Source organism: Acartia tonsa, chromosome 3 (genome assembly GCF_053477335.1).
Source record: "Acartia tonsa isolate MP-2025a chromosome 3, ASM5347733v1, whole genome shotgun sequence".
NCBI classification, from domain to species: domain Eukaryota; kingdom Metazoa; phylum Arthropoda; class Copepoda; order Calanoida; family Acartiidae; genus Acartia; species Acartia tonsa.
This window is the reverse complement of record NC_137262.1, coordinates 2,559,996-2,572,659: the sequence shown is the minus strand read 5'-3', so window position 1 is coordinate 2,572,659 and position 12,664 is coordinate 2,559,996. Positions and strand designations below refer to the sequence as shown.

General features: G+C 35.0%; 1 protein-coding gene across 1 annotated transcript in view; it reads left to right on the top strand.

The window, feature by feature from the left end:
- Window positions 1–8,689, top strand: part of l(2)34Fd (nucleolar protein 10 lethal (2) 34Fd) — a 28,779-nt gene extending 20,090 nt beyond the window's left edge. Inside the window, exons 14-20 of the mRNA XM_080152304.1 lie at window positions 2,396–2,590; window positions 3,631–3,733; window positions 4,092–4,216; window positions 5,536–5,685; window positions 6,097–6,180; window positions 7,507–7,559; window positions 8,354–8,689. Coding sequence (XP_080008430.1) covers window positions 2,396–2,590; window positions 3,631–3,733; window positions 4,092–4,216; window positions 5,536–5,685; window positions 6,097–6,180; window positions 7,507–7,559; window positions 8,354–8,483 — 840 coding nt within the window. The 3' untranslated portion in view covers window positions 8,484–8,689. The remainder of the gene's footprint in view (window positions 1–2,395; window positions 2,591–3,630; window positions 3,734–4,091; window positions 4,217–5,535; window positions 5,686–6,096; window positions 6,181–7,506; window positions 7,560–8,353) is intronic.
- Window positions 8,690–12,664: the final 3,975 nt, after the last annotated feature.

Genomic DNA, 12,664 nt, shown 5'->3' with positions numbered 1-12,664 from the left:
GGTAGCCTCACAGGGCCAGGGTTAGTGTTAACTCTAGGTTAGGTTATATTGGGTACAGGGTAGCCTCACAAGGCCAGTGTTAGTGTTAACTCTAGGTTAGGTTAGGTTATATTGGGTACAGGGTAGCCTCACAAGGCCAGGGTTAGTGTTAACTCTAGGTTAGGTTAGGTTATATTGGGTACAGGGTAGCCTCACAAGGCCAGTGTTAGTGTTAACTCTAGGCTAGGTTAGGTTATATTGGGTACAGGGTAGCCTCACAGGGCCAGGGTTAGTGTTAACTCTAGGTTAGGTTAGGTTATATTGGGTACAGGGTAGCCTCACAGGGCCAGTGTTAGTGTTTACTCTAGGTTAGGTTAGGTTAGGTTAGGTTAGGTTAGGTTATATTGGGTATAGGGTAGCCTCACAAGGCCAGTGTTAGTGTTAACTCTAGGCTAGTTAAGGTTATATTGGGTACAGGGTAGCCTCACAAGGCCAGGGTTAGTGTTAACTCTAGGTTAATTAGGTTATATTGGGTACAGGGTAGCCTCACAGGGCCAGGGTTAGTGTTAACTCTAGGTTAGGTTAGGTTATATTGGGTACAGGGTAGCCTCACAAGGCCAGTGTTAGTGTTAACTCTAGGTTAGGTTATATTGGGTACAGGGTAGCCTCACAGGGCCAAAGATAGGGGTTCGATTTTATTAGCATAGATGCCTCTAATTATAGAGTATGCTTGTCTATAGGATAACATTAGCAGCCAGGCCGCTATCTGACTTCTATTTAGCCGCTATTATATTTTTTATAATATTGATTTCTACTGAACATAAAATATGTTAAGAATAAGAAATTTTATTTTCTCAATAAAAAAAATAAAGAGGTAGTTGCACCAAATGCATTAGAACTTAATTCAGTGAACCGCATATATTTTCCTAGTTAATTGGTTAAACTACATTTGTATGGCATATATTTGAAAGAATTTCAATTTTCTACGACGTAGTTTTTAAAATATCAAGATTTGAGAATCGTTCTTTTGTGATATATGCAATTTAAAAAGACGATTTTCAAGTCTTGATATTTTAAAAACTGCGTGGTAAAAATTCTTTCAAATATATTCCACATAAATGTAGTTTAACTCATTAACTAGGAAAATATATGCGGTTCACTAAATTAAGTTCAAATGCATTTCGTGCAACTACCCCTTTGAAAATAAAGAAAACAAAATATTTTTAAGTTTATGAAGAAACGGATTATTTTGTATCTGTATAAATGTTTAATAAGCTACGTAGTTGAAAAAATACATACGTGGCTTCTTTTGAAACAAGGATGATAACATCCATGAAAGCAAAGCTCACTAAATGACCCAGTATTTTTATTATAGAGAAGCTTTTCTTCGATGTATGTTCCTTATTGTTCTATGAATCTCTATTTCAAAATATTATATACCTACTATTTATAAAGGTTTTGGGATTCAATCATTTAAAAATTGGACATAAAACATCTAAATAATTGAGTTGGAACTCTTTCAAAAAGTGCCTCTCGTGTACAGAGAATCTTCAAACAAGGTTTGAATTCGATAGGAGGATTCTAACATAACTTAACTAACAATCAGAGCATAACGAACGGTCACAACCTAATTATAGAAGAGCTTTATTTTTTAAATAAGGACATTTTAAGGTCTCTTTTTAGTGAAAAGCTTACTTGAATTTTTCTTTTGAAAAAATAGCAGAATTGAGGTCAGATTTTTAATTATGTCGAAATAAATCTGTTAATTTCTAACTGGGTTTCTTTTGTATAAAGCTAGCGGCTATGCCCCAAGAGTCCTGAGATTGCAAAGCATTGACCTAAACCCCCTCATAACCAAAGACATTAAGAAAATTGGACCTACTACTGTTATCTATAATACAAAGAAGAACAATGTCTGTCTGTTTGTTTGTAGCGAAGGATCTCGCTAACCGCTGAACCGATCGGGTTCTCCTTTACAGGGTAGCTTCTCATAGGTCCCGGGAAGGTTTATAATTATTTTCTCGGAGGTGGGACACCCCCAACCCCCCCAAAAATGAACCCCCCCCCCCAAAAAAAAAAAAAAAAAGATTTTTTTTCTTTTTAAAACTAAAATTAAAATAGTGGGGTCGACTATCCCCCCCCCCAAAAAAAAAAAAATATAAATAAAAATTACTCCCCCTCAAAAAAATTTTTTTTTCTTTTTTATTATAATTCTAAAATACGAAAAATTGGTTTGATCAAACCTCTTGAGGAAAAAAGCCCCTAGAGGCTAGGGGCGAAACCGCTAGTGTCAAATAAAATATCATTATTAAAAGTTGGGGGAAAGCAACTCATTGCCATGATTAATTGACAAAAGGATTTCCAGACAAAGATCGCACAATTTAAAGGGTTTTAATCAGATAATTATCTTCTCTAGATGCAGAAGGATGACGGTCTGCCCAGCGTGAACAAGGACCTGTTCATGAAGCTGAAGACAGTCACGGACAAGTCTGAGGAGGTGGACAGCAAGAAGAAGCGGGTCAACAAGAAGCAGGCAGCAAAGCAGGAGCGCAGCAACACTATCCTCAAGGATGAGAGGTTCAGCAAGCTCTTCACTGAAAAGGAGTTCCAGGTAAAAATAAGCTGTAAATTATAATGGTACCAAAAGTTTTAAAAACAGTTTCAATCGTTGGCTTAAAAACTTTGGGGCCGTATTGAATTTAGATTTGATTGTTAATGTCATAGGTATACTATCTATCTTTCTTGCTATATCTATCTAATTATCTATCTTGCTTGCTAAGTCTATCTAACTATATGTCTAACTATAGCTATATAACAATGTATATCTCCCTTGCTCTCTCTTATCTACCTTTCCATCACTATTACTATCTATCTTTCTTGCTATCAATAAATGACTATCTATCTCCCTTGCTTTCATTACTTAACTATTTATCTTCTATGTTATTTTTAAAAGCGAAGCTTTTCTATAATTAGGGTCGGTCCGTCCGTCCGTCCGAGATAGATAGCTTTTATTCGTTAATTTAGGCATGTTAGAATTGTCCTAGTGATTTCAAACTTTGCATGATGATTCCTTTAGTAGTTAGGTACTATTTAGAAAGCGTAGCAACTCTACAATCATTACCTGAATGTCCGTACGTCCACATTAAACATGTTGATTTTTCTACTTTTTTAACAACAAATTTTTATGTGATCTAATTATCCGTTTGATCTGATTTTTGGTATATTGATTCATGGAACAACAAAGAACAATATTATAAGCGAAGCAACTCTATAATCAAGTCCTAAAAATGTAAGTATGTCCATAAACATTATCCCGTATCGAGCAGTTTTTCAACAAATTTACTTACAATTTTGCTTCGACTCTTATACTTCTATATTCTGATTATTCAATCAGACACTATACAAGTGTTAATGTCCGTTTGTTCTACCGTTTCAGTGCTTCGCTTATATGGATGTTGTCATCCTTGTTACATTTAGGTTATGTTAGGTTAGATTATATGGCTAGGAGGCCTAGCGCTGCGGCCATGGTAATTTTTTTGTGGGGTAGGGGGGGTTACAAGATATTTAGTAATTTTAGCTGATTTTGATGGACTGTCTAACTACTATCTATCTCCCTTGCTATCTCTATCTATCTAACTATCTATGTTTAAGGTTGATGAAACTGAGGAGGCGTATAGGTTAATGAATCCTGTTGTGTCAAAAATGGATCTAAAGAAGCAGAAGAAAATGGAGGAAGAATTACAAAAAGAACAGGGATACATATTTTATATTTTGACTAGCGGCTAAGCCCCTAGAGGATTCTTGATGAAAGGGAGGGGGGAGGGTTAGGTCGACCCTGTACTTTAAATTTTAGTTTTGAAAGAAAGAAATAATTCAGGAGTATTTTTTTCTGAGGTGGTTTCTCCTGGGATTAGCAGGGTTATTGCACTGCTATTATAGGCCTAGCAGTGTTTATACATATGAAAAACTCACCCCCTTATTTTTAATTTATTTTAAATAAAGGGGGGAGGATTTTTAGAATCCTAAACAGTCCTTTGTACAAAAAGCAACCAGAATCATTATACCCTAAAAACTGTAGCAGAACACAAATATGTGAAAATAAAATCAACAGGAGGAGTCTGAAGAGTCTGAAGAGTCTGAAGAATCTGATGTTGAGGCTAGAAAGAGTGAGGATGAGGACATGGCTCTCACTGAGGATGAGGATGAGGAGCCTATTGAAGATAAAAAAGATAAAAAGGTAAGATACACAAGGATAGAAAGAGTGAGGATGAGGACATGGCTCTCACTGAGGATGAGGAGCCTAGTAAAGATACAAAGGTAAGATACACAAGAATAGAAAGAGTGAGGATGAAGAAATGGCACTCAGGATGAGGAGCTTAGTGAATATAAAAAGGTAAGATACACGAGGATAGAAACAGTGAGGATGAGGATATGGCTCTCACTGAGGATGAGGAGCCTAGTGAAGATGAAAAGGTAAGATACACAAGGATAGAAAGAGTGAGGATGAGGATATGGCTCTAACTGAGTATGAGGAGCCTAGTGAAGATGAAAAGGTAAGATACACAAGGATAGAAAGAGTGAGGATGAGGATATGGCTCTCACTGAGGATTAGGAGCCTAGTGAAGATAAAAAGGTAAATACACGAGGATAGAAACAGTGAGTATGAGGATATGGCTATCACTGAGGATGAGGAGCCTAGTGAAGATAAACAGGCAAGATACACAAGGATAGAAAGAGTGAGGATGAGGATATGGCTCTCACTGAGGATGAGGAGCCTAGTGAAGATGAAAAGGTAAGATACACGAGGATAGAAGCAGTGAGGATGAGGATATCATGGCTCTCACTGAGGATGAGGAGCCTAGTGAAGATGAATAGGTAAGATACACCAGGATAGAAAGAGTGAGGATGAGGATATGGCTCCCACTGAGGATGAGGAGCCTAGTGAAGATAAAAAGGCAAGATACACAAGGTTAGAAACAGTGAGGATGAGGACATGGCTCTCACTGAGGATGAGGAGCCTAGTGAAGATAAAAAGGCAAGATACACAAGGATAGAAACAGTGAGGATGAGGATATGGCTCTCACTGAGGATGAGGAGCCTTGTGACGATGAAAAGGTAAGATACACAAGGATATAAGGAGTGAGGATGAGGACATGGCTCTCACTGAGGATGAGGTGCCTAGCGAATATAAAAAGGTAAGATACACAAGGGTAGAAAGAGTGAGGATGAGGATATGGCTCTCACTGAGGATGAGGAGTCAGGACATGGCTTTCACTGAGGATGTGGAGCCTAGGAGCATCCTGCACAAAATTTATTTTTTTCTTCCTCCTGCAAAAGTCTTATTTGTTGGCTAAACAACTTTGGGGACTTTTTAGTTAATTTTGAAGGGTTGGTTTATTAAGTTGAGTGTTCAAACGTCCTGACCACTTATTGTAATCTAAAGAAGGGATATTTTTGTGTACAATCATTGGTTATGTGCATAAATTTATCGGCCATAGTCCTGTCCCTTTGTATCCCTAGTTAAATATACTAGAATACACATAAATGAACTTTCAGAAGGTTGTAAAGGACCAGAGAAGCAAGGCAGAGATTGAGGAAGAAATGAAGATGATAAAGTGGATGAAGAAACGGTATGAACTCAAACAAATGATGAAGACTGGCAAGAGTGGCAAGAAGATGCAACAGTTCAAAGTAGAGGAGCTTAAGGTAATCAAAAACTTGTTTTTTTAACATTATAAGATTTGATTATTCTATTATTGGTTTGTTAAATGATGATTCCTAGAAAGAATATGCATAATGTTATTTCATAAGTAAAACATAGTCTATAACAAAGTCCGTATTTAAGCAGTGTTTAGGCCGATTTTATTAATACAATTTTTACTCTTAAAATCCTGACACTTTAAATGATGTCCGTTTGTCTGATATTTTGTCATTGTTTGAAGCGAAGCTAGTATATAATTTACTTTGTTTGTCCGTTATTTCTCGGAATGAATATTATTTTCTCGGCTGTTATTTAAGACAGATAGCTGATTTTTTTTTGTGAAGAATCCCTGTACCAATGATCATCCAGCATGTAATGTACGTCGGTCTGTTGGTAATGGTTGTTCTGTGTTGTAGGATGGTTTGGAGTCTAAGCAGGCCAAGAAGCGAAGCAAGCTGAGCTTGGAGTCCAGGCTGGAGACTGAGGAGATCGTTCACAAGGTAAATTTATCCCCCTTCCTAACAAAAAAAAGATATTCCAAGGGGCCGGTAAAGAAGAAATGGGGGGGATGGAACATTGGATCACGAATGAAACTGGTACCCAAAGTTTTATAACCAAATTATCCTAAGTTTGCCTTAGAACTAATAGTGCACAAACTTCTTCAAACTAATATAAAAGGGGTAGTTTCACGAAATGCATTTGAACTTAATTTAGTGAACCGCATATTTTATCCTGGTTAAATGGTTAAACTACATTTATATGGCATATATTTGAAAAAATTTCAATTTTCTACCACGTAGTTTTTAAAATATCAAGACTTGAAAATCGTCTTTTTAAATTGCATATATCACAAAAAGAAAATTTTCAGGTCTTGATATTATAATAACTACGCGGTAGAAAATTGAATTCATTTCAAATATATGCTATTTTAATGTAGTTTTCCCCATTAACTAAGAAAAAATATGCGGTTCACTAAATTAAGTTCAAATGCATTTCGTAAAACTACCCCTTTGCATATTGAGTATTTTTGTTTATCATCCGTGGGGATTAAATCGTCCCGCCCTGGAAAAATTTTGTTAAAATTTTGGCCCCCAGCCAAAATATTGTTAATTTATGCAAAAAATGACCCATGCAAAATATTTCTTCTGTAATGCAAAAATTGCGACCACACAAGCAGTGCAAAGTTTTTAAAATCTGCAATAGGACCTTTTTTTAAAGCTTTTGTGTGATCTCAATTTTAAAGATTTTTACAAAATTTCAATTCTAGTGTGTCGATAGGTATAAACTTGAAATTTACAAAAAAAAAATGAGGGCAGTCTCAATTATAACATATGAAGGTGTAGCAAGTAATCTTCCAAATTCAAAATTGTCAAAATTTCATACATATAATAAGGTTGGGCCAGATACTGTCTTGGCCGGATATCCGGCATGATAAATTGCATATGAATTTATTGTCCGTTGATTTATGTCTTGATTTCTGAGAAAGAAGGATTTGGCCCCCCACTCCCGCCATTAGAGTAAAATACTAGAGGGAGAAAGGGTTAAATAACTATTTCTCCCCATCGCAACTGTCTTGTGCAACCTTTCTATTGGGTCATTGAAAATCAACCAATGGTGTCGCTTATATTAACACAACCAAGTAGCGGAAAATAATTTAAAAGCAGACGAAGAAGGAAGGGAGATAGTTGTCTGTATATACAATATCTATACTATAGATCTGTTCCCCTGCCCACAGTTTTTAATCAGGAGGACGGATGGTTGTCTGACTGGCAATCTAGTTTTATACATCTATTTTAACTGTAAAATTAATTTCTTTTTTTTGTCAGAGCACCGCAACCGAGGCGGGACACACAGCTACATTCCAGCTTGAGAAACCAGCGTAAGTATATTTTACATTTTCAGCACGGCTTCGAACCCGATTAATATCCGCTGGATTAGAACCGGTTCTCAGCTATACCGGAAAGCCATTTCAAGTATCGTATTACAGACAATTTTACACGTTTATTGAGATAAAAATCTTAAAATAACTACCAGTTTTGTTAAACCGGTCCCTACTGGAATGTTTAAAATACTATATCATATATATCTAATACATTTCAAAGGGTATTTTTTTTAAATAGGGAATTAAAGTTTATAAATATCTTATTAGTTGGCTTTTCTACCAATAATTTTAATCCACAAAACTCCTGCGGGGCCTATTCTTAAGTGCCCTAACCCTGCAGAGGGCTACTCTGTAATCAACTCAATATTACTTAATCTAACCTATACTAGAGTAAAATAAGAAACACGAAAAACTACCCCTCTACCCTTATTGTCCATTTATCTTAAAATTAGGGAAAGGTTTTTGTGTAGGACTAGGCACTTTGAGGGTTAGCTCCAGTTTTTATAGTTGCATTTTATTTGATTATTAATAGTTATTTCTCGCATCTTATTATAAACGGCTTTCCGCGGATATAGAATGTACAATTATAAGATTAAAACCAGTTTTTTAGCCCCGAGATGCCAAAGGCACGGGCTAAAAAAAACTGGTTTTAATCTTATGATTGTACATTTTTATATTCGTAGAACGCCGTTTATAATACGATGCTAGACATAGTTTTTTCGTATGGATGAGAACCGGTTCCTAACTACCGGATTCGAATAAATACGAGAAATAACTATTAATTATTTTAGGATTGTAAAGAAACGCGAGGAGGCGGCAGCGCGTCATCTCAAGGAAAGAAAAGAGGTGGTTAGACGGTCAGTCAAGGATCTCAAGCTAGGTAAACTGCCCAAAAACTACTGGAGCAGGAAAAAGAAATAATGAGACTGGCGCCATCAAGCGGTGATAAATGGAACTACATTCTGTGTTGATTGGTACACTGTGGCTAGACAACACTAGCGCCGCCAGTTGATATAAAATTGAACTTCAATCTAAACAAGAGTCAAGTGAACAAGTGAAATAGCTTGTTTATTTTTTTTGCTGTGAATTTATATTTTTTTAATTTACAATAAATTTGTTATTGTTTATGTATTTGTTTACTATTTAATTTGCTTTCTCAATTAGGAAGTTAATTGTGCTAAAAGAGTCAAAAATACACTCTTCATAGCTTCCAGCAGAGCCATTGAGTCTTGCACGTTAGAATTGTCCATCGAACTTAAACTTGCCAAGATTATTCCTGTTTATGTTAGGTACAATTAAGAAAGCATAGCAACTATTTAATCTTTCAGAGAGTTTTATGTCCAATTGAGACATGATTAATTTTATCTTTCGGAAAAAAAAACATTTTTTATGACTATATTTTCCTATTTACTTTATTTATAGAAATATTGATTCCTTGGACCTTCAGGTATATATTGTTATAAAGCAAACCATCTCTATAATCAAATCTTAAATTTAAAATTGATTTTGTGATAATTTTTTTATTTCTATGCAACTTTTATATTAAATGCAAAGCTACTCTATATTTATTAATATTCGTTTGTCCTACTTTCTGATTTATAAAGCTTCGTTTTTTTTGGATGTTGTCATTCTTATTAGAATAGAGCTCAAACCTAAACGGATCTAAAATTGTGCGTCATTTTTCTTTCCAACCCCCCCCCCCCCCCCCCATCTATTTAGTAGAATAGTTTTACAATCAACAGAGAGAAATACTTCTTACATACTAAATATGTAATATTTACATAAAAATCTCGAAACCTCTCAGTTAAGTTGAATATACCTCAAGTAAAATATTTTATATCTGTGTATGTCTGTCTATTGTTTAAACCTCCTAATTCTCAGCCTTATAGGGGACGTGGGTAGGGTGTGCTCTCATTTCAACAGAATTATTAAAACAGCACAAAAAACTGTTGATACACCATAAAAAAGGAAAAATTTTGTTCAGAAAAAAATCGTAGATTTTGTTTTAATTATTTAAAAAGAAAAACATTTTATAATATCTATCTGTTGTTTTAATTATTTCTTTGTTTTAATTTAAGAGCACTAAATTGGGGAAACATTGTTTATGGGGGGAAAGGGGGATAACAATAAAGGCAATGCTGAAAAGGGTACTCCAAGGCAATATAAGGGAAGCTATAAAGTAGCCCTATAAAGAGAGGTGGGAAGGTATTGAAGCTATGTTGGGGAAGTGGGAAATGTGATTACACCCCGGCACTCATAATAGCATCGCTACCCGCCCAGATTTTGGCCTAATAAGGATGGGAACCCCCCGTGTCTCCATCCTATCTCACGTCTTCTCAACAAAATTTATTTCCCCCTCTCTTTTCCCTCAGTACCGGCCCGGCGTTGACACAGTTTTTTAAAGTTTTTTTTTATTGCTAAAATAATCATTGCAATTATATTTTAAATAGTTTTCTACGGACATGCATTGTTTTCGTCAAGACGTCTTTTTACATTCTCTGAAAAATAAATTTACAAAAAAAACATTATCTAATGTTTTTAAAAAATGAATATTTATGAACGAATTCAACAGCAAAGATTTTTTCTTTTCAATTTTCCAGAATTTTGAAGATTTTCATGAAGGAATTTCTTTTTTACATACGTAGATAACGTTGTAAAAATAAGAAATATCTTTACAAAACTGTGTCAAGTGTTTCACTGTGACGAACAGACACACACGCTCCGACAGACACAATTCAACCTTTAACAAATTTTTTTCCGGGCCGGGAAGGCGAAAAATTGTTACTAGATAAGGAAGTTTGGCGCGGCACGGCTGATCAGTGCTAAATATCCATCTATTTCTAATTGGTATCTATCTATTGGTGGGCTAACTATCCCCCTTCAAGGTGGCGACTAAAAGTCACAGATTCATCCCTTAGATAGAATAATTTACACATTTATCTTACTTTCTTATAAAGTCAAAATGCTAACAAGGCGTAATCGTTTGATGTAATTAATAATATGATTTATACCAAATTTTAGTTCAAATAGTAAAAATAAAAATAAACTAAATTCTAATAATAATAAAAATTGGGTTTATCAGTCAAATGCTTTAATGATATCACAAATGGTTAAATCTGAAATTGATCATGGACATGAGACCAATTCTGACAAAAATGTAAAAATTACCCCTAAAACACCATCTTTATTTATCCCCTTCTCACCCACTTCTCTTTAGTAACATCTCAAAACTAGTTTTACCCATAAAAAAATTAAAATTTTGGTTTCCAGCAAAGGACAACAATCCTTATCATAAAGTATCAGGATGTCTATCTGTATGTTTATACCGAAGGATCTCAATAACTGCTGAATTGATATGGTTCTCCTTTATATAGGTCCTGGGAAGGTTAATTTGGGGGAGGGTACTACAACCCTCCCAAGAGAAATCTTCCCTAGAAAAAAGGTACACTGACAAACCTCCTACTACGACATATGTCCTAATGCAACAAACATCCTAAACCTGAATATGTGACAAACATCCTAATGTGACAAACGTCCTACTGCGACATCTCTTATCAGTGATACATCAAAAGTAATACAAAATCGGGACAGATTGGGTTGTGTCAAAAATAATGTGTTTTACTGGTAGAATGCAACATAGCTGATGTAATCTTCCATAGCAATAACATCATAGTTTTTGACAATTCTTAATTCTTCTTGTCTTGGGATCTACGCCGGCCCTGCTCCCCAGTACCACCTACTGCAGCATCTCGATGCAGCAAACATTTTTACCTCTTGTGATCTCTACAATGCAATGGTAATAGGTAGTAGAGTATTGTTTGTAGCTTAATGGAAGTTCCACATAGCTTCCTAAATCGTATTCAGCTTTTGATGTAATTACCTTTCAATACAGAAACCAGCAACTATGGCAATTTAGACTGTAAAAATGTTAATCTTTATATCAGCACTTCCCAAAATTTTTATGGATGTTTTTGATAATTCCCATTGAATACATATGCTTACAAGGAATTCAAGCACAATCTTTACTCATGGCAGGAGCATGCAAATATCAAAGAGGAAGGCTGATTTATCTTTATCATTGAAATTTGGTACAGAGATGAAGAATTATAAGACTTGGCTAATGAATGGTATTTTTTTATCTGCACTATAAACCCTCAATTCATACTTGAATCTATCATCTTCTAGACCAGAACTAGATTGAGTACAAATAAAGCTGATATTTTTAAAATAAAACATATTTTATTGCTTAACAGCATTTGTTAATTTTACTTCAGGACAGATGCCCATAACATGATACAGCAAATATGTATGCTACTAAATAATAATACACGATACATTAAATTTTATTTTATTGTGTAAATTATTGTGGCCTATCTAGATAACAGTATGACTGGGCGTTACTTCTAAAGACCAACTTTACAAAAGACCAACTCAATAAAAGACAAACTCTACAAAAGATCAACAAATATATATTGTAATTTAAACATCAAATTTATTAATAAAGTAAAACATAATCAATTTATGTACTTAGTAATAGAAGCACATAGAATACATACAAATAATTTTAATGCGCTAAACTGGCATCTTACATGTCCCCCCAGCTCTTCAGTCCAAACATGTATTCAGTGATGAAGGCGCGCTTGTAATTGGCCATGGCTGCCTTTATCTCGGCCAGCCTTGCCTGAGCCCTGTCTTTCCTTCCCAGGTTGGGATCTGTGTAGGTTCCAGCTACAATCTACAGCTTACATTAACACTTTTTAAATAGTCTACTTCATTCTTGGTTATTGTCATTGCAGTGGCTGTACAATACATATTTGAGCCTTCTGTTGATGGCAGACCCAGTAAGTAGTATCTCCTTTGGCATTAGATTTTATTTTCATGTACTGGTAGCGATTTTTGTCCTCTAGGATTCTCTTTTCCTTGTTTGATATAGTAAAAACAGCTTGTTTCAGCCCCACTTCTGCCATTTCATAAAAGGATTACCATTTGTTACAAAAAGTTTGAGAGTAATGATTTTTATCATTAGAATTGGAAGATTTTATCATTAAAATTGGAAGATTTGAAAATTTTTCTAGGAAGATTTTCAAGCAATTATTTCATTA